At 41.3% G+C, this 22,707-nt stretch overlaps 1 protein-coding gene across 1 annotated transcript in view; it reads right to left on the minus strand.

Moving 5' to 3' along the window:
* COL13A1 (collagen type XIII alpha 1 chain) overlaps window positions 1-22,707 on the minus strand; it is a 190,524-nt gene that overhangs the window by 79,896 nt on the left and 87,921 nt on the right. The window contains exons 8-15 of the mRNA XM_025203565.1: window positions 19,620-19,655; window positions 17,334-17,360; window positions 14,926-14,952; window positions 12,393-12,419; window positions 12,261-12,287; window positions 11,062-11,088; window positions 8,440-8,496; window positions 147-263 (exon numbers count right to left, since the gene is read on the minus strand). Coding sequence (XP_025059350.1) covers window positions 147-263; window positions 8,440-8,496; window positions 11,062-11,088; window positions 12,261-12,287; window positions 12,393-12,419; window positions 14,926-14,952; window positions 17,334-17,360; window positions 19,620-19,655 — 345 coding nt within the window. The remainder of the gene's footprint in view (window positions 1-146; window positions 264-8,439; window positions 8,497-11,061; window positions 11,089-12,260; window positions 12,288-12,392; window positions 12,420-14,925; window positions 14,953-17,333; window positions 17,361-19,619; window positions 19,656-22,707) is intronic.

Below are 22,707 nucleotides of genomic sequence, written 5' to 3' on the forward strand. Positions count from 1 at the left end.
AGTTCACCCTGGGAATCTGCTGGTGATCACTGCCCTGGCTGGGCTCAGTGGTGGAAATAAATGCCAAAGGAAATTGCACATAATTCAGAGAAGGGAAGAAGTAAATGTTAATTGCTTTTTTGTAAAAAAAACCAACAAAAACTTACAGGTGGCCCACTTGGCCCAGGTTGTCCTGAATGTCCTGCTGGTCCAGCTGGTCCTGTTGGCCCTGGTGGACCAGGTGGCCCTGGCGGGCCCTGGATCCCTGCCTGTCCTTGTTCACCCTGAGGTTCATTAAAACATGAGTTACCATCAGAGTTAACCTATAGCACAGCGTTAGAGGTGTGTGACATATAGCAAGTCAGCCCAAGAAGGGGAAAGAGAAGCGAGTGGTAGTTAGTACCCGGAGAGGTTTCCAAAACTGAGGCAAAGGTCTCCTCATGATGATCTTTCTGGATGGATGATGGCAGCCATCCCCCTATGGTTTGCTATTACATCACATAGCTTCTAATTAGTCGTTCTCATAAAAGGGGCATGAAAACTGGGTTAAATTCTACCATACTGCCAGGTGCAACCCAAATATGAACTGGGATCTTTTTTTTTAAGCTTCACAAACTGTAAGTAAGTATATATAATACATTTTAAAATCCCTTGAACCTTTTTAAACCTTTCATCAAAGCAATTTACACCTAGTTCTGAACAACACTATATAATGAGACAGGTGAATGTTATCATTTTAAAGAGGGATGAACTGAGCCAGGGCCACACAGTAACTTACTGATAGATCCATGGAACCTAATTTACTTGTGCTTAGGGGTGGGGATGGGGGTGGTTAATTAGAGCGGTTTCCAGAGAGCCACTCTAATTAAAACTTCTCACTGTCACATGTATTAAGCTCCCGTGCATTTAAAAATGGCCACAGGATGTCTTATCTAAACCTCATTCAACAAGGTTTAGATAAAGCACCCCTGCAGCCATTTTAAAATGAGCAGAGGCTTACACATTTCATGGTGAGGCCATGCTGGAGCCTTCTAATAGGCAGCCATTGTACAGCCTATTTATGTGCTGGTTCCTGTTTTAATTATAACGCTTCAGAGCAGGCTTGATTAATTTTCCTATTGCTTAACTATTAGACAACAGTCCACTCTTTTGACACAGTTTTGCTCTGTTTTCATGGTATTTTGGGAGTCAACTAGAATCTCAATCAGGAATGAGATTCTTATGAATTTCATAAGGTATTCTGGTGAATAGGCTTGCAAATATTCTTGAAGGTAGACAAAAACCTCCAAATATTTGGTTACTGATCTTCACAGGTGGCCTTTCCCTGGTCACCTCACAGATATTCTGGAGCACTCAGAAGAGGCTTGTGCTTCTGTTGTCCCAGGGAACAGAGGCTCAGACCTGGCTCGTGGCAAGCAGTTAGTGAGTTAAATACTGGACTATAAATGATGAATACAGTACATTCCTAGAGCACTGTGGCACTCATGGTAACTACCCATCTCACTCATTTCTTTTTTACAATTCCTTCTACCTAGATAGAGGATCACAAAGTCCTAATGCCCATGACAAGATTTCAGTGCAAACTCTTTGTGAACATACTGGAAGGCTAAAAATAGAATTAGGGATTTATTTAAAACACAGACATGAGTTTAAGGCCACATGGCAGGAGAAAAGAAAGTTGTCTTGATTGAATTGATACAGCTGACTTGGATAAAATGTTATCCCATTCACATGAGGTCATGTATATACAAGCGGGTAAACTATGTGTAATATATGTCTTATGTGTGTGTTGCCAAAGAGCAAGGGGTTCGTCACTATAGGATAATTTGGATATTTAGAGGAAAAGGGAGAATGGGGGTTGGGACTGCCTAGTGCTGATGGTTGCAGTTCTGATGGAAAGTTAGTTTTGTGAATGATTTTGAGATTTCAGAATTTGTTTTTCTTTCTGTTTTGGAACAAAGATCTCAAATTTCAAAAATTGTTTTTTCATGGCAATGTGAGAGAAAAAATTGTTTTGGAATGATTCAAATGTCCAATAGCACCGAATCATTTTTTTAATTTAAACTTTTATTTTATATGAGGATACAGTATACAGTATTTTAACAATTTAAAAAGAAAAAATGTTTTCTGAAGTTGTCTTGACATCATCTGAATATTTCTCCCACAACAAAATTTTAGTGAAATTGACATGATTTCATAAAATGTTTCCATTTCAACAGAATGGCATATTGTGATAGAAAATGGTGCCACTGATGCTTTTCCAAGCAGTTTTAGAATTTGCCTTCAGACCTGCTGACTTCACCTACTGTTGCCTGTTTTCTCCTATATTCTTTGCTTTCCCTCATTTAAAAAATGAGGTGCACCATGCCATGCCATGCCATTGAGGCATATCCCCACAGAGTCTGCTCTGATACTGGAAGAGCTCCAGATCCTGGTCTTTTGTAATCTGGATTGCTCCAAGATTCTGAATGCAGATACAATGAAGGAGGATATGAGACAGCATATGGATCTAGATAGGCAGAGACTCCATGCTATGATTCAGTGTATAGATGCCTAAATGAGAACCAGAACAGCCACAGACTAGCCCCAGGTGTATGTTTAAGAAGAGACCAAGCTCAGATGATCTGAATAAAACATAGGGATATTTGTACTATTTACAATGATAAATAGACTGAATTAACCGCAAACTTAATTTCTTTTGTCATGAGCCAAATATAAAAACAAATTCTCAACATGTGGACCATCCCCACAGGAGACCCAGTCTCCCCTGCTTGTTCAGTTAAGAATATCCCATAATTCACCACACCAACAGAATGGTGTAGGAAATGTAATGGACTGTGCCAAAAAAGAGCTTTTTCTTTTTCCTGTTTTTGAAACTAATCCTAGCACATCCTGTGGTTTGCTGAGAAGGACGCAGAAGCCTTCTGGTTTTGCTCTTAAATTTTGTGGTGAATGTGGTACCAATAAATAGAAGAGGCATACGAACTTGGAAGAAGTCAGGCAAGAAACAAGCACAAAGCAAATTACCTCATACTTCTCTGCCACTGCATCTCCTTCCGGACTTATAGCATTGTAGCATTATATTTTAAATACTTTATGAATACGAAAACAAAATGTTGGTGGCATAGCAAAGTTAGAAAATGTTTTAACCCCGCTCAGTGCTTTTGTTTGCTAAAACTCTGTCTTCCAGTAGGTAGGGGGCATCCCAGATGCTCAGTCTGTTTAAAATGGCCATGGAGAGCCTTATCTAAACCTCATTTGATGAGGTTTAGATAAAGCACCCCTGCAGCAATTTTAAAATGCACAGACAGTGGCTTATACATGTGACAGTGAGGTCACGCTGGAGCGTTCTAATCAGAATGCGAACCAGCATGTATATCGGCAGCCATTATACAGCCTATAGAGTCTGTCAGGAACAGCCTCCTTTTTTGTAGGACATCTTCTTTTCTGGTGATGTGGTGACACTGAAGGGGTTATTTTGTGTGTGGCAATCCAGTTGCCTGGGTTCACACAAAAGCTGATAGTTAGCAAGCACTGAGTAGGCCACAGGTAGTCTTGAGTCTTAAGATTCCTGCACACAGTGTGCCATCCCTGCAGTGCCATTACCTTTTGTTTAAGCAGATGCCTCATATAGACAGACTCCTAAACACTCAGAGCTTTATTACCACATCATTATATTCTTATTAATAGTTTTATCCTAGAAAGACCTGCTAGGATTTAACTGGAATGTAACTGGATAGATAAAGTTGGCAATAGGATCTCATACTTAGCAGATGTCATTTAGTATTTTTAGCCATTAATTGGAGCAATTTGTCAGTTTTGTTAAACACCAATTAGTTGCCTAGATATTCCTCCTGTCTCAATATTCTCTTCTCTCTCATGATAGTGTTCACTGCTAAATATCACCTCCCCTAACACCAGTCTCTGTGTTGGTGAGAGCTGCCACTTTGCAACATCCTCATATGGCGGCAAAATTTAAGCAGCAGTTGTCTTTCCTTTAGTTCCAATAGTAATTTTGTTTTATATACTGTGGGCTATTTTTGAGGGAGGGGATGCTTACAGTGTCTTGCTATGATCCTAGAGGCATGAGTTCCAGACTCATTCTGAAGGCCGCCTCCAGAAACCCAGCTGTAAGTGGGTACCCTGTCAATTGGGCTGGGGATTCAAAGCAGTTGGATATACTGCTAACCAGAGCATTTCCTTATAAGCCATTAGCTCCAGAAACCAGAACACCTACACCATGGTAGTCTATTGGGCTACTCTCTCATGGAGTGAATCTGATAGTAGCTAAATGAATCATACAGGTTTTTAAAGAAGTCTTTGTGTGAATTTAGCATTTGTGGGTGGTATTGAATTCACAGTCCTGACACATGTAGCCCCCAGAACAGGCATAGAAGGCAGTATAGCTTTGCCAGCTTGGCTATTCTATCCTAGCAATGAACTTCAGTTTTCAAAGTTGTCTTTTCAAGCCAATCTTTAGCCTCTCTCTTGAGGATACTAGTCGGAGTGACAAGGTGGAGCAAGCAATGCTACCTCTGGGGCTTTGTATGATGTAAACACCTACCTAGTAGACACTGGGCAGAAGCCACTGGGTCATTTCTCAGGAAAAAAACCCAGTAAGTATGCTAAAAGTTCTTAGGCACAAACCAACAGCCTTCCAGTAAAAGAATACAGCAGCTACGGGAGAATATCAATGTCTTTTGCCATCCTGCTTTTTGCATTTCATCACAGTGAACCCATTTTAAGTCTTGATACAAATGGCTCAGTAGGGACAATTGTTAAGAGCTTGTCTACATGGAGAAAGTCAGGCAAGTGAATCCAAATAACTAAAAGCATGCATTTAAAATGGATTAGTTAAACTACATTAAGCCTCTGCATAGGTGCACTCTTGCGGAATTCACATGGCCTTAGTTCAATTTAGTTTAATTGCCAAACTCATTAGGGCCTGACTTAAGGTCAACGTAATGCTTAAAAAGAGTGAAAAAAGAAGGATTTGGTTCAATTGAATTCATCCACTGTAAAAGTTCATTTGAATTAATATTTCTGTGTGCCACCATTTATACAAGCCCTAGCAGAGCTGTTTGCCTAATAAGCAAGACCTCTTGCACAAAGTTTCATGGCATTTACACAATTTCAACAGGAAGTTTCTAACCAACTACTCATACTGTTGTATGTGTAGGACCTGACTCCTTAGGGTAAAAGTCAGTGCCTACCCCTTATGCCACCTCTTTTTTATCACACTTTAAAGAATCAGATGTTCCACATCTTAATTCATTTGCTTTAAAAATCAGGAATTGCTACAATTCTTGTTTCTCACCTGATGGCACCAAATATTCTTCTACTCCAAAGAGAGCCTTTGGCTCTGCCAGAGTCTTTTTGAAACCCCTCTCTAAGGATGGAAGGAAGGAATGAAGCTGATTAATCTTAATATTCTGAGTAGGCTTAAAACAGGAAAGGAGGAGAAAGTGTCTACCTGAAAAGTGCGTCTCTTTATGACCGGGGGTGGAGCCAGTCGCACTGAATTGAGGAGAGGCAACAGCTGAGGAAGAAGATCGAACCAGAAGACCACAGGGCAAAGTTCACAAGGCAAAGGAGATCAGTAGGACATCAAGAGCCAGAGAGCAGCCAAGAAAGGAAATGGAAAGAAAGGGGGAAGGGGGTAAAAGAATGTAATGAGAATAAACCACAGTTAAGACACACTTGTGAAGGGCACATGGAAAGACTGTCATTGGGTACCATTCGGCAAACCTCTGAGCTCTTCTGCATTTTACTTTAAACATATGATGGAATATCATAAGGTATGGCCTTGAAAGCACAGGTTCTTCTTGAAAGGGCTAGATTTTACTTGCTTTTTTTCTGTCACTTATCTGTCTTTCAGACCCAGCCCTTCAATTACATCACATAACTTTTCTGCTTTTGATTCATCTTCAGAAATAAAATTCACTGAACACATCTACACATGTACCTATAGCGCCTTTGTTACGGCATTGTCATTTAGTACTTCCTTTTGGAAGTAGTACATTGCTACAGTGATACACTGTCACATGTAGATGCGCCCACTAAGTAATTTCTTGTGTCAGTTCTGCTGCTTGCCTCAGAAAGTCTTTACTGCAACATAACATAAAGATTTTTCCCCAAGTTTCCCTCAGTTCTCTGGTTCTCTCAGTGTCTTATTATTAGAGTTGAACAGTTAGACAAATCAATAATGAATTTTCTACAAATTACAACCACCGATGAATATATGCAATTTTCCTCACCTTCCTTCCCAGCTTCTTGCCTTATCTCAAGATTGTTCTCTTTTGAAAGCCCTAACAAATTTCCCTCACCATTAAATAAGCACATGTAAGACTTCAGGTTGCAGCTAGTATGCTACCAGTTTTCTAATGAAGTCTGAATGAGAATTGCACCATTTTCCAAGCTGGAGGAGTCACTGCACAATAACAAGGGATTCCCTTCCAAGAAATGGAAGAATTCATCATCCAAATAAAACTTCAATTTCCTGCCAGGGCCAGCAGTGGTAGAATAAGACCAATTTTTGAACTGATACTTTTTGCATATTAAAACAAAATTATATTAGGAGATATCTCACTTGTTCAGAATCCTTCATTGTTTCACTTTATTTGTCCTCAGGAAGACCTTCAGTATTATCATGACCCAACTGTAGAAGACTAAAATTTGCTCTTTTTACTGTCTCTGAGCTTTGGGCAGTGGCATTGCCTCAAGAGTGAAATGAATTGTTTTCTCCTCAGACAGATATTAATTTATTGCCAATATACTGAGCCTATGCATTCCTTGTCTCTTTGTCTAATAATAACAATAGTGTGCAATCCATTTGGGGCAGGAATCCTCTCTTTGTCATACAGCTGACCCATACAAATCCAAATCAGGACTTCAATTCATACTCATGCTATATCTAATTTCCACTTCCTAACATGCTCCTCTCTTTCTGAGTGCTTGGTAGGCTGCTTTACATCCCAAAAAGTTGGCATTCACAGCACAGACACAAAGCTCAGGAATGGTAGGACCCGGTCTGATTGTCTGTCTTGTTTTATATTGGTGTAACTCCACTGACGCTATTCTTCCTTTACACTGGTGTAAATAAGGAGAACCAGGTCCTTCACATGAACACACAAGTGTGTTTGTGTCTTCAGTTTTCCCTGCGTGAGCTGTGAACACAAGGCTGAGAGGTATGCTTGCTGGTCTCCCATGACAGTAACTGTGTATATCCAAGAGTGCATTTTACTCCCCTGAAAGATGGCTGTTTGGGTTTTAGTGCAAGCTAAGATCCAGTCTTGTTGCAAAATGAAATGTCATCACAATATTACACCATTATAGTGCTGCCCTCTGGGCAATTTAAAAAAAAACAACTCTTTGCAGGAAACCAGCAGAGCAAATTTCTACTCAGTCACAATTAAAATGAAGTTCACGGATCATATTATGATGCAGTGAATCTCAAAATAAGCAAGACCTGTTGTACCTAGATTCTCATTAATGTAGTAAAGATCAGTCTACATGGCTCCTGGGACTGAACAGCCATGATTTCAGTGCCATGCCTTTCACATGAGACCAGTCAGCTTCACATTTTTATCATTATCTTCTCCCGTAAGCTAACATAGGGAATCATAAGTGATTGAGAACACAATCAACCAGGACAGTTTTGACCATGGTGAGTCCCTCCCTTCCAGAAAGCAGGTTTGTATAAAGAAGGAGGTGGAGGACACAGCAAGAAAGGACTTGGGGTGGATGGAAGGTCAGACTTTGGTGGCAACCATTGTTATCCCTGTAAGGACAATGAAAATGCATATGCCTTGTGTGGCATATGGTGACATCACTTAACATGATGCAGCATCCCAATGGCTGGAAAATGCAGAGATTCTGTCATTTTAATTTCCTTCAGTCCTGTTTACTGAACTGGCATTTCTATTTTGGGTGTTAGCAGCAGATAGAGAGCATAGTGATACAACAGGGCTGCCCTTGGGATGCAGTGGAGCGCTCTAGGCCTAGTTGCCATTTTAGTGGGTTCTGAGAATACTATTAACCCTAGGCAAAGGGAAAATTTAACATCCCATTGTATTCATTCAGATAATGATTTGGAAGGAACCAAGACAGACTCTGTGGAAGAGCCCTGTTGAATCCTTAGTAATATCTCTGTCTGGAAGAAGTATGGTTATAATGTGGTAAAATGCAGGGAGCTGAGGGAAAGGTTATTAAAAAGGCATGAGGAGAAAAATGGAGTGTAATCTCAGGAGTCTGCTTAGCCTTCTTACAAAAGAAGCTTGAGTTTAAAAGGACCTGTGTACAAAGTCAAATATAGGGTCAGCTTTCAGGCTTTGGGTTATTTCCAGCTTCTTCCTCCTGTCTTCAAAACCTCACCCCCAATAACCCAACATGCAATATTGGATCTACATTCTTGTTTCTTTTGCAACAGAACTGGGTCCTGTTAGACCATTAACCACAAACCTTCAGTGTAAGGATCTGATTAGAGCGTAGAGCTGCAAGTGTAGTACTTAGGTATTCCTAAGGGACAGTGAAGACATAGTGACACAGAATGGGGTCAGTTAGATACATCATATCATCAAGAACAAAACGAACTTTACTGGCCCAACTATTCTCTGAGGTCAGGTTCCATCTCCAGCCCTACCCTAGCCACTGTAATTTTGTAATCATCTCCAACTACCCATCTGTCCTCAGGATTGATGTAGTATAAGATAAAATCTTCTGTGGTCCCTTACTCATAAGAATATAGGTTCTGTTTGCTCATGACTTGTGCAGTAGACTAACTTAAAAGAGCTAAGTTGAGTGGAGATGCAGTCCTGATTTTTAATTTATTTAAAAAAAACCCCCAAATGTTCTAATTTTTTAAGATAGTTTGCTATTTCTTGCCTTGTCCATGGCATCCAGTGAAGCTAACAACTCCTCACACTGATGACAATGTCCAATAAAATTAATAGAAATTTCAGCATAGCTAAAGTTACATAAAACTTTTGAAAAAGTGTATTTTTCTTAATTTTCACTTCTCTTGTTTTCTGATATTGAGGAGAAGGGGGCTACAAAAACTGGCTGACGACTCCATTTACCTTGAGAACCTTCAGTCTACCCAAGGACATTCAACCCAGGAGCTAGTCTGGGGACATTTATCATTCTTAAGTCAAAAGCCCTCATTCAGGTCAGAAGGTTGAATTGGTGCTCCTTTAGAGACCAAAATTGCTGGCTGCTTTTATTGCCAGGCAAGTCAAAGTAGGTTTCCATCACTTAGCTTAGCTGGGGCATTATTGTACTGACCTGCAGTGCCTTTTCCTGCTATTAGAGCCTATGTGAAGGCAGCCAGCTCTTGGTCACGTGGTGATGGTGTTAATTGTGGACCAAAATTCAGCAGTGTCTATAAACAGAGACTATCAAACTGTTGTCACTTGTGACCTAAGATATAAACTGAGGTATAAACTCCCTGTAATTTGTCATCAGTTTCTCCATTTCCTAATGTTTTTATGGTCCCTGGCCCTGTTTTTCACCTTGAGCAATGAGGACAGTCTGGAGCCAACGGCTGTAATAGAACTCGGGACACTGCTTAAGTGAACATTGTTGCTAGCTTTTTTTTAACATAACAATGTAATGAGACTGCCTGTCTAAATAAACACAGCTGACCTTCTATTATTGTATCGGGGCCGGAACACACGACCTCCCTTCTCCCCCCGCCACCCTAGATGCCACAGACAGGTTTGCTATCTACATGCAGTCTTTGTACCAGAGTCCTGGACCACTCATGGCCCCATTGCCGTCTGGGCCAAGGGCCAAAACTCTGTTCAACTGTCCAGAGACTCTTCAAAAAATAAACAGAAAGCTTTTAAGCCTGTCTCCCTGTGCACCATGGTTACAAGTTTCAGTCTTCTCATATGATGTCCTTCCAGTGCATTTCCAATGGATTTTCAGAGCTACAGTTGTTTTTAGGTTTGTTTATGCCAGTTAAATTCTTTCTTATAATCCCCTAAACCCCATGATATGCTCCCTTCTCTTTTGATGGTGGTACATGCCGGACAGGGCAGGAGAGGGAAGTAAGAGGGGCTATTTCCTGGCTTTAATAAAATTATTACTGAAATAAACAAAAACACCTCTTTTTTTTTTCAAACAGTGGTGCACAAACAGCCAGGTGATACTTACATTACATTCATTACATTATGAACAGTGCCAGTGCAAGGTTTTTAAATGTAGACACTGACATTATGTCGTGGGAGGACTATTTCTACTTGCCCACCCTTAAAAAAGCCTCTACCCTGCCCACAGTAAATTTCTAACCCTATGGACACAGGTTTTTTCAGGTTCACTGCTGTATTTCATTGACTTGACCTTTGTTGTCTACACTCCCACAGCCCTTTGTGAGCCAGTTTTTGCCCTCAGGATCTCAGTACTGAAGGGGCCACCAGTATGGGGTTCTCCCCAGTTTTGTTCAGTTAGCTCTGCAGAACCACCCTCCCTTCCAAGATCTACAAAAGGCTTCCTGTATGTTCCAGGGACTAGAATGAATGGGGAGCTATACAGAGGAGATGGGCCAGGAAGGAACAAATAGCTAGAGAAATACTGAGTCAGGGGCATACTGTCCTTGGGATATTTACCTGATACAAACTAGGTGAACAAGAGTCCAGAGCCCCAGGTCATCCAGCCTTTTTCCCATGGGTCTCCAAATATCCTATCCCTCTGTGATGATAGGGGCAGAGCTGGTGTGAAGGTACAAGGCCTCTGAGCAAATGGCCCTGGTCTCCTTCAAATCCTCAAGTGCCCCACCAGGTTGGGGGATGAGACCCACAACCCTCAGGAGGCAAACTCAGCCCCCTACTAAGATGGTACCAATGGGATTTTCAGGAATGAGTACATATCTAGATGTCTGTCTTAGTCTAAAGGAATGAAAATCCCTCCTGGAAGATTCTATGCAATGTCTTCAAATACAATGTAGCAACCAAGTCAGTAACTTGGTACTTGTGCTGAGCTTCATTAATGAAAAGTTATGTATCACCAATAGAAAAGCCATTCAAGCAGAACAGAATTGATATGCAAGAAGCCATGGGATAGATAATAATAGATACTGCTTACCCTGTGTGGGTACTCAGCACATTGACCCTGCAAAAAGGAAGACAATTAAAAAAAAGCAGTTTAGATATTGAATGCAGTGAACTAACATGGACAAAGGAGGGTAGATCCATGAGATGTAAATGGGCATGGCTACAATGGAGGTTTATATCACCTAAGCATCCAGCCTGTTACCTGCTAACTTTGCTCCCTTTCCTTCCCACATTTACTTTAATTAGAGAGCCACAGAAGAAGAGGCAATTTAGTTCAGGAAAAGTTAGCCGACAACCAACCACTTCAAATTAGAGAAACTAGCAGACAGGATCCCCCTTTGACATATGCATAAACTATCGTTCTGTAGGATTTTCCAACATGTAATCATTACATTTTCTTAGCAACTGTTGGATTTTTTACAGTTTGGACAAGATTCAAACATAAAAAACCAGGATCCTAAATTCATATTTAGGCCCCTTTTAAAAATTAATCTTGAGTACCCTTCACTCAGCACTTTTTAAAATCAAATAATTTATTAAAGTGCTTATGTGTGAATTCAGGAGCCGAAGTTTGGTTTCCTATTTTTGAAAATACTGTTCTTTGTTTCTGGTGTCAGGATCTCTGTCCTGACACAACAGAGAGAAAATAAACAAAAGCTTCCTGAAGTCTCACGTTGCTCCTATTCCACTGCTGCTTTTAACTTCCTTTCAGCTTTTAACATTTGCTTGTGCTGCTTCTAATGTGACCATATGGAAAACATTTTATCCTCAGTTAAAATTATGGGCATGGTCATAAAAGGCACTTTGCTGTAGCTCAGGTTTGCCCCATATCTGTCTTTTGAATTATATAACTAGAGGACATCTAATTTAAAGGAAAAGTTTTTAATTCAAGCACTTCATTCATGCCACTTTAACTGTAGAAACTGCAAAGCTATACTTTGCTGTCAGGCATTATCAGCAACATTTCTAGATGAGCTCTTAGTCCACAACCATTAGCACTGGTCATAGCTGGGCATGATTTATGAAGCAGAGAGAACACAGATTGTTTTTCTAAAGTTAAGAGGAGCATCAAGCTAAAAAAAAATCTTGACCTGCTTTGGGAACTGCCCTAGTGTGCTTTGAAAGTCAAAGTTGAAGATGAAAGAGCATCAAGATGAGACACAGCCACTTCCCTGCCTCTAAGGAGCACCTTTCAAATTTCATTTGAAATCCAGCTCTTTTTAAATTTACCTTCTCTCCTTTTTGTCCTGGAGGTCCCTAGGAAAAAGCAATGATTAAGAAATAAATTAAAGAGTAGTGTGCATGTTAAAGGAAAATATCAGAAAAAGTCTATTTACCTAAGTCATTAAGGACAGTACTTACCGGCTGCCCCTTAGGACCAGCTGCACCCTTTAAAAAAAAGATATTGTTTTGATCAATGGATATAATTGTTATGTACAGAGACAAGACTAATACAAATCTAAGATGGAAACTGTAACTTTAAGAAAGTTCTTAGCTAAAAGCCCTCATGGTAGAATGAATCTTTGCGATACTTGTCATACAAGAGATGTGAAGATGCACAAGTGCTAGACTTCACTGAAGTTATGTTTCACAGGAGAGTGAGAAATCACTGGAGAGACCCACTTTCATTGTTCCCAAATGTTTTAGGGCAGCCATCCACTTGGCTGGTAGGCTGGGTTTTAACAAGGGAGCATCAGAACTAAAAGTACCATTTGCTACTATAGCTCAAGTTAAGACTGTATAACAGAAGGCATACAGGAGCTTATCTCTTCTGCAGTCCAGGGCCACGCCCAGACGTGCATGGATGTGCAGTATGTAGTGCTGCAGACCCATCTGCGGTGCCACACACTGCACATGCAGGCATTCCCCACGCTGCTACCTGGCAGCACAGGGTGATTTTTTGACCCCGGGAGGTCCCGGGGTCAAAAAAACCCATGCCAAAAAAAAGCAGGGTGGTGCACGTTATGGCAGTGTGCACCACCCAATACTGGAGCCTGGTCAGCTGGAGCCACACTCTAGCTGTTGGCCAGGCCTTCTGCCATGGCTGCAGCCCTGGGAGGCCCCAGCATTCCAGGTAAGGCTGCTGGGGCCAGCACAGTTGCTGGCCCCAGGCTCCCCTACCCCAGCTGGAGTAACCTGCCATGTGCCAGATCATGCATGGCATGAGTGTTCCCTGGGGACAAGTAAAGGCGACACAAAGTGTGGTGCTGCTACTTGTCCCTGGGGAAACAAACTTCAGCACTCATGTGGATGTAGCCCAGAAGGGCATCTTTAACACACAATTTCTAATGGATTCCAGTTATGCTCATGGTTCATTCTCTCTTTTAAAACCTAATTCAGGAGTGCATTGGACATGGACATCATCCATTCATTTCCACAGGAACTGGGGATACTTAGAGCACTGCAATTTTAGACCTGAACACATTGACTAACAGCCAACGTCTGTTCTGGAATGCTCATCTAAATCAATGACAGTGGCATGTGATGCCTCAAAGGGCAGCATTTAGTCTGGTGAAAGAGGGGGTTCAGGGATCAGGCCCATTTGAATTCTCTGTGACTAATTTTTTTTTTAAGAAAACACAATCAGTACTGCCAAGAAAAATATCTGGCACTTTGGCCATGCAGCTTCTGGGTGATGCAACTAGCCTGTTTGGACATGCAATGCATTAGTCAAAACTATTGAAGCAGAAAGAAGAGAGAGCAAAATACTTTGCAAAGTAGTGTTGAATTAATCTCTGGCCCTCATGCTAGGTCAAGTAAAAGCCTGTTGGGCCTCTGACCTGTACTATTTTGACAGATTCTAGGGAGGAAAAGGAGTTTAAGACCATCAGATTTTATTTTAAGTAGAGAGGAAACAAAAACACTTTACTTCCTTTAGTGCTTTGCCTTGCATATCAGCATCTAGATTGCAACTCACTGAAATGAGCAACATTATTGCTGGAATAAGCAGATAGGTAAAATAACAGTAGAGTTAACAAAATAGAGAAACAAAAACAATGAGAACTGAGTCATCCAAAATGTGTCCAGTTACCCAAATATAGCTGGAGGGGCAATTGGTCTATAGAGATATTACTAATTTCTGACTTGAATAATCATGTGAAAAGTGAACTCTGAACCTTGTGAGCTCTCAAAAATATAGAGCTAGTCAAAACTCTAGTAAAATTTGAAAAGCTGATGAAATGAAGACTACTAACAGGCATGCAGGCTTGCTACATTAGTTTCAAACAGCATATTTTTGTGATTTCACAGCCCAAATTCTCCAAACATGTCAAAGGCCCAACACTTAACTCAGAACTTCATACAGAATAGGCCAGAGTTATTACATAAAACTAAGCCCTTTTGGAGTTACCCAAGAATAAAATAAAGCATCTAAAAAAAATCTTACTAGGCAAAAAATGTGCTTCTTGTTTTGTCACTGTAGTTTTGTGGTGGGGGTTGGGTGGGGGAAGAGAAAGTCATTTCAGACAGTCCAAAATCTTCTGGATGGGATTTTAATGAAACTTGCCATAAACTTTTACCTCTGAGATGAGGCCAAGTATGAAACATTTCAGTTCCCACAATATATTGTAAGGGCATAATTACTGACTAAAAATGAAGTTTAAGAATTAAAATGACATCTCAGCATAACTACTGAATTGCGATTATGAACGGATAATCCAGGAATTTCTAATGTTAAAATAATAGCTATACCTCCCATGCACTTATAAAGGGACTAAATTAACTGGTACCTAGAATTAGGTAGGTACTTAGTGTGTTAGTAGCAATTAGGGCAGTTACAAGTGTGTCTATATTAAGGACATGCCATTTAAATCAAATCCCATAAACTTCCCCTAATGCAAAACTATTAAACCCAGAATCAACACACTACCCCTGCCAATATACATATTTTTTTTACCATCTCCCCTTTCTGTCCAGGATGGCCCTGAAAGGGAAAAAGAATGCATGTCAGGTGCAATCATTTCAGTATCCTGGTGATTCAGGCCTAATAACTCCATGAACACATCACCTTAATTTGACTCATTATTCATTTCATTTTGCTTGTTTCTGGTGCCAAGGTATATTCTTACAGCTTCAGTCACAGTTAATGGAATATTGCTCTTGCCTATTTCAGTGCCAAGCACTTAGATAAAACATTTATGATCTGTAGTTTGGATTTGAACGGTGACATGATTATGCCCTCTCAAGAGGATGGCAGAGAAGAGGTTAATCCCTTTACTAGAGAAAAGATCACAGCTGTTTGGCCTGAGTGCAGTGATCTTCAGAGTAGTAGGAGATTCATTAATTACCTCCAGCAGAGTATAAAAAGGGTGTTTCTGTAGATTAGTTGTAGATGTTTCCAGCAATAGGGGTTGGGGTTTTTAACAGCAAGATAAGGGAAGAGCTGGCTAGGGGCTCTGATTTCTCTTTCTGTAAGTTGAATGAGGAAGTTTTGCAGTTTAGACCTTTGTTTGGGGTTTTTTTGAAATAGCCCACTGTATTGTATGACTCTGTCTGGGTTTAGCTGTATAACACTTGTGTTTGGAGACTATTTATATTAGTTTCCCTATCTTATAATTCAGCCCATCACAAAAGAGATCTGAGCACCCCACAGGCCTTTAGAACCCTTTGCTGACCTCATGTAAAGTCTCCTAGAAAATTGGGGGGGGAACCCCTTGTGTCTGAGTAAATTAAGTGATCAAGGCTGCACCAAGATGATACAAGAAGGTTAGGGAATTCATTCTACTTCTCTTTGCCTTTGAGAGTTCATCTGCTCAGTTAGGTTTAAAATGCAACATGAGGGATATGTGCTAGTTTGCAGATGACCTGACAAAATGACTGGATAAAAAATATCAACACTTGTATATGAATAAGGGATTCACTTCAACTCAGATAACCATGTTAGGTTGATGGGCCAAGTCATACCAGTTTCTTTAGACAACAGCGCACAAGGTAGTGGAGTAGATAGCTTTATACTCAACCACTTCTGATGCCCAGACCAAAGGTCCAGGTAGCAGTCTGTAATGCATCTGACTATGAGCAAGCCTCTTGCTCTGTTCTGGAGCAAAGCTGTCGAATTTGTACCTCCTAGAGCTCTAGCAAAACATTGTTGCTGCTCTCTCTCACTGCCCTTGCCTCAGTACTGCCCCTTTCATTATTGAAGCCAACTCCCCAGAAGGATTTGCTGTCTTTCTCATTGTTGGTTAGGAAATAGCATTTAAAGGTCTGGGGCCTTTTGGGAGGGAATTGTCTTATAGGTATAGATATATGCATTATAAGGGTTCAAGATGGGCAGAATTTAATTGCTTTGGAAGAGCCTGGGTTTCACACACACAGTCACATATAGCCCTGGGTGCAGATAGGCTGTCTAGCATGACAAAGCCAATGGATGGTCACAGCCTGAGAATTGAGGGGGGCATGCCATAACACAAGGTCACAGCCTTCAAGGCAGACAGTTTGTCTAACACGTCAAGGACACACAGCCTGGGAACCAAGGAAGTATATATCATACTGTCCCATAACACAAGATAAGTGACACCAGCTACAAGGCCCCAGAGCAGTGTGGGGGGGCTGAGTTCCAGGTTTGGGAGAACAGACCAAATTAAGAGAAGGCTGTGTGGACGTGTGACCACAGAGAGACAACCAACCAGAGAGAGCCATGGATGAAGAGTCATCAGGAGTCATCAAGGGGGAAGGAGAGTACAAAAGCAGAGACTTGAGAGTAAGAAAGGGTCCCTCCCTGCCCCTTCTTGATGGCTCTCCTTCTCTTCTTTTGTCTCATCCCTCCTGGTTCCTCCTCCTACTCCTCCCTGAGAGGGGTCCCCATCCTCATTCCCTGGAAAGGGTCCCTAAGGTCACCAAGGACTGAGGACATACCAGCAGCCTGTCTCATGCACCCCACTGGAGGGGGGTTGTGGGCCTCGGCATCCCACCTCCAGACTGCCGACACCTAAGAGACAGCCTCAGAGTGGAGCTTGCATCCTGACCAGATGCACTTTGACTCTGATGACAGCCCTAGAATTGGTAGATATAGAATTGTTTGTATTGTTGCTTTTTTGTTATCACTCTGTATCAATAAATTTGCCTATTATTGAATGGAAAGGTAGTGGTCGATCTGAGGGTTGTGCTTGCCTGGAACAAAGGTGTAAGAGCTAGGTCGTAAATCCAGTGCCAACACTCATGTTGCAAACCCTTCTTTAGGTGCATGAGTATGTGCACAGACTTCACAAAAATCTTTCAAAAGAACATTTTCACTGTGTGGCACTTCTCCTGTCCAGGTAGTCAACTCAAGGGACATAGGTAGAGAGAAGGAAGTGTTTTACTTACTGGCTTGCCATCCAAACCAATAGGGCCCTGGAAAAAAAAGGTGATGGGAAATCAATTCACTGGGGAGCCCACAGAGACTTAGTTGTGAGGAGATCATACAGGATGTAAAGAACAGTGAAGGAAGGATGTGATGCAGTTCTATACAATTGACCCCTTTAGACTCAAGGCAGAGGAGACAAGGACAGGAAAGAAACGGAAGACAAAGGAAATAAAATTGCCTGCCAAATGGAGGGTTCCAGTAGGAGACTCCTTCTCTTGACCTCTTGCTCTCTGTCTTCCTGGGTATAATGAATAGCTAATGTATGTCCTCTCCTGCCCCTGGGAGGAGTTGCTTGCCTTACTACTTAGGGAATATGTAAGAGGCAGGAGAGCAGGAAGGGGGTTGTCAAAATCTTTTCTTGGACCAGCTGTATAGTTGAGGGAGATATTAGACAAGTTTTTGAGCACAAAGCATCCTTCCTCAGGTCATGGCCTTGACATGCTTTGAATGGCCCTCATAGTTCTCCTTAATGGAAAGGTTGGTGAGTATAATGCTGTGTTCAAATGTGTGAAATCCATGGGACTAACAGGGTTGCTGAGAAGCCAGTGACTGGGACAGGAGTAGGGCAATGGGGGGAGGGTACAAAAATGGGCAAAGAGGGAAAATAATAATGCTTTGATCAATGTTTTTGGACACCAAAATATCCACGCTGTACTTCTCTACAGCTTCCTGAAAGCATTAGCATCTCTTCAGGCTCTTCTTCCACATTGCCCTCCTCCACACTAAACCTCATACTTCAGTCATCAGAAAGAGAGCACAGATCTGGCTTCAACCAGGTCTCTTACCATTTGACTCTTTTTTAAATTTAAAAATTGACTACATCTACTGCAATGAAAGGAGTAACTCCACTTTCTCTTTTCCGTAACATCTCTCTCCCCACCATCACCTAAATGTGGAGAGTAAGCTCCATAATCTGCTGAATGCTATCTCTGCTTCCTTGGGTCATCCTGAGATGGTAGGACTCCCGGCTGTGGCAGGAAGTAGCATTTTACTGGGAGACTGGTTGACATGAAATGTTCAAAGAATATAAGTGGTTGGAAAAATATAGAGAAAAACAGAGCATTTTACATTTTTGAAAAAATTTAAACCACAATGTCAGCTAGACAAAAATGAAAAAAAAAATCTCATTAATTTTAAACAATGAACACACCTTTCAGTAAACATTAAAAAATAACCTTGAAGCTATAGGTGCCACAAAGCTTTAGAAGAGAACCCAGAATGTCCTAGTGCTTGGTATGGGGTCAGCTTTGTCATATCACTGAGTTTGCTGTCAGGATGCTCAAACCTCAAAAACCACCAAGTACAGAAGAGACTCCCTTCTCTTCAGTGTTTTGCTCTTACCGAAGTGAGGGTGGCTCTCTGGTATTGACTAACTTCCAGAGAGAGCAGCACAAAGCTTAGGGGGCTCAAAGATGGTAGATTCCTGGGGGGGTTCCATGTCTAAGGTAACCCCCTGAAGATCTGTACTGCTTCATAACCTACCCTTGAGTGACAACTTCCAGTCTCCCCACTGGAGCCTGGGCTGACTTGAAGAGGGGTATCAGTGGCAAAAGTAATCTTAGCTTCTCACATCTTCAGAATAAATCAATAGAAATACATAGTGAATGCAGTGTTTTGGAACAGAGTAGATAGTGAGGGTAGTGTGGCCAGACTGACTTAACAGGAAGCATGGAACGGACATGGGGATTTTTTCATACTTCCTAGGATTTATTGTTTGTTACCTTGCCCTTTGCAAAGCTGTAAAGTTACAGCTATATCTGTAACTTTACAGTGCTGCAGAAGAAATTCCATCCATGCCGTTATCCTTTCCCCCTCCCCCTGCTGGGACTCTTTGCCTAAGTGAGGTCAGTAGCTGTGCTACACTGCACAGAGGTCTGGATGAATCTGAGAGGCTCTCCGTTATTGCAGTATCACACTGAAGTCCATTAAGGCTAAAATTTCACTTACTTTGGGTTGATTTTCTTTGTTTTGGGGTATTTTACAGTACAGATCTGGCTTAAGCTATGTTATTTTAACATCGGGTTTAAAAAAAAAAATCCTTTAGAGTTTTGAGTATGTGTATGTGTGTGTGTGTTTTCTAGGTAGCATTAAGGAGAAAAGAAAACAATAATGAAACCGGAAAAAACTTTTAAATGACATGTTGGGTCCTTGGTTTAGGATAGAAATGCTGAGAGAGAAAGCAGCAGTACTGATGCTAGCTGGCAATACTGTGCATATATACATCATAAATTAGCAGTTGCACTTACCGGAAATCCAGGAAAACCTCTTGTTCCAGGCTGTCCCTGAGAAGAATAAAACAGAGGCAGGGAAGTTTAAATAAATGTATGAGTAGCGCAGTGTTTCTGCCTAATAACGCTTCATTTTAGGCTTCCTGGTTCAATTCCCCCCAACCTGCTCTCTCTGCAATATCACTGCAGTGCTTGGGGCTAGTCACCCAAGATTCAAGAGTGTTTTAAAAGAACAAGGCAACTGGGAAAACAGAGCAGTCTATAATCACCCCTTCATTTTGTGCAGGGCCAGGGCAGTGATGGAAACAATCTAGTTTGGACTCTCAGCTATTTGTCTGAAGTTTCTGAGTTAATTAAAGGGGTGCCCTTAGCTCAAGAACTGGCCCTCAGGAGTGCTTTTAAGAGCTTGAGTTCATGTCCTAGAATTGCATGATGGTAACCTCTTGCCATGTTGTACAAGGTGTTAGTACTGGGTGCTACGCAAAATCCTGCTTATCATTATAGTCTGTATCCTACAGTCACGTTCCAGGCTGAGGCCCTAGTGCATTAATTTTGACCACAAAGAATATTTTGGAGCATAGATTTTCTGCAGGACCTAAAGAAAAAAGATATTTTGTATAATGTGGACAGGGTATTCTAAATATAAACCCCTCCCTCCTGCATCTGTTCCAGTAGTTAATTTCTGACTGTCTAATCCAGGATGTAATCCTAACAGATGGCAGCAGGCACTGGCCCAGTGGACTATGACATATCTGCTATTACTCATCTTGGGTTCAACAACCTAGGACCAATTAGATAATGACAGCATCCTGACTACTAGTTTTCAGTACACCAAATTCTAGGCCATAGACCTTCTATACATTTTCTTTATTAACAGGACAGCTTAATCCTCATTTAGCTAAATGTGTGTCAAGTTTGGGGAAAAAAATCAAGAACTGAATTTCAGCCAGGTCTTGAAATTAACCCTTTGAGATCGAAATAGCTGGATGAAATAAATTCCATTTCTTACTCCTCTACTGTAACTTCTGTGTTGTTGCAGCTTTCCTGAAAGCCATCTTTTGCAAATATCAGTAGGCATCACCCTCTCTGCTGAGCTAAGTCTTCTTGTCAAATATTGCATGTTTTGAGACTTTTCTGGGTTCTAATCTGGGGAGGGAAATGTGTTTTGGACACTGCTGATGGGGGGGGGGGTCCCTGAGCATGTAACATTTGAATAGGACTGTGCACAGGTCACTGTCCTTTGACTCTCTCAGTGAAGAAGCAGCAAAGATTCACTGAAGGGGAGGGTTTTGGGTGCTGGGGATGTATTTAGAGTAGGAAAGAGGGGCCTGGAAAATCAGACAAAATATCTGGTTGGGTTGGGAAAAAGTTGGAGTAAAATATAAGGGAGAGACCATGCTTTTGGTGCTGCACTTCTGAAATCAAATGAATCTCAACACTCTAAATTCCTCCATCACTATGTTTAACAACACAGATCAGTGCAGCAGCAAGCAATTAGTTGGTTAGGAAACATGCAGCTTTGTAAGACTAGTTCCAAAAGGCTATGAGAAATGGGTAATAGCCTGAGCAAAGCAATGCCTGGCCTCACCTCTTCTTATCCTTGGTTCACCCTGACAGGTGCTGGAGACTGGAAGGAAAACCAGATGGGGGCCATTCTGGCAGTAGAAGGAGCCCCCTACCTTGGGATATTCCACAAGGGCCGCTTCCACCCCTTTACAGCCCCTTTACACCTCTGGAGTGACATAATGGAGCTTTAGCATAACTTAGAATTGGGCCCCCAAATCTTTTTTGCAGACCTCTAGAGAACTCCAGCTACTATAAAATGTCTCAAATTGCAGCAAACAATGGTGTTTTTATTCGCAGTGCTAGCGTGACTGAATCATTTGCACTGTTTTTTAAAACTTTGCTAAGTTGAACTTGGTCATAGTTCCTTTGCAGGATATGTATAAAACCACCTGGCTCTGTTGGCTGATGACCAGGGGAGAATATGTGTTATAAATTCAAAGATCCGTCCACTGCTGATTTCTGAAAGGGTGAGACTCGAGGGATCCCATTCATAAATCACTGCATTTTGATCCTATTTGGACCACTCCCATGGACAAAGGGTGCTAAGAAAAGAATTGAGGAGGAAATAAGGAAATGGTGCAATTTGGCCTTTGCTACCTTTCTTGTAAACTATAAACTGCTCCTTTTTACTCCTTGGCTAGACACTGAACAATAAAAGGGCAAAACAAAGATCAGCAACTAAAGATTCCAAGAAATGATATTTTTTCATGTCTTCTTCAACAATTGTTCATATCAAGTATGCGGCCCTGAGAGTTGCCAAATCATGGACGGTGTCTGTTTCTGCCACTCTCAACATAATGCTTCTCTTTGGCCAGGCGGCTTGAAGAGAAATTAAGCAGCTGAAAAGTCTGGATGTGAAAATGTTGACCTCCTCTTTCCTGCAAAAGAAAAATCTGGAAATTGTTTGTCATTACAGATCTTCCCAAAGTGGCCTATTTCTCCACTGTTTCTTCATTTCCCTTTGGCATTAGTTGATCCTTCATACTTATCACCAGCTCCCTATGAGCAGTGAGATAGTTAGCTGTGTTATACAAAGTCAGGCAGAAGGCAGGACTGGGTGGGACCTTAGGGCAAGTCTACACGTTCATTAATGTGCTTTACGTAATGCACATTAAATCTAGTACCTCCATTCTAAGGTACTAGAAAAAGGTGCATTAGCCTATTTTAGTGCACATCAGTGAAAGAGCATGTTTTAATGCATATTAAAATAGGCTAGTATACATTAAAGTGCATGTGTAGGCATGTCCTTAGAAACTATCTGGTTTAGAGAGGCATGAAATTTAATAGGCAGCAAACTACTTTATCAGATTCTATGAAAGGTTTCTAAGGTGCCACTCTGCTCTGCCTTTTATCCAGCTTCCTATGAAATCATATAATCTTTGCAATAGATATTGGAGTTGGAGGAGGTGAATTTTAACAATGGCAAACAAATATTCATTTTAAATATAATTTGCCATACAAAATCTCCTTCATTTTATGCCTTGCATCTTCTCTAACCATCACTCCCTCCTATAGCAGGACAGCTAATAAAATAAAGCAG

This window comes from Alligator sinensis, unplaced genomic scaffold (assembly GCF_000455745.1).
Source record: "Alligator sinensis unplaced genomic scaffold, ASM45574v1 scaffold546_1, whole genome shotgun sequence".
NCBI classification, from domain to species: domain Eukaryota; kingdom Metazoa; phylum Chordata; order Crocodylia; family Alligatoridae; genus Alligator; species Alligator sinensis.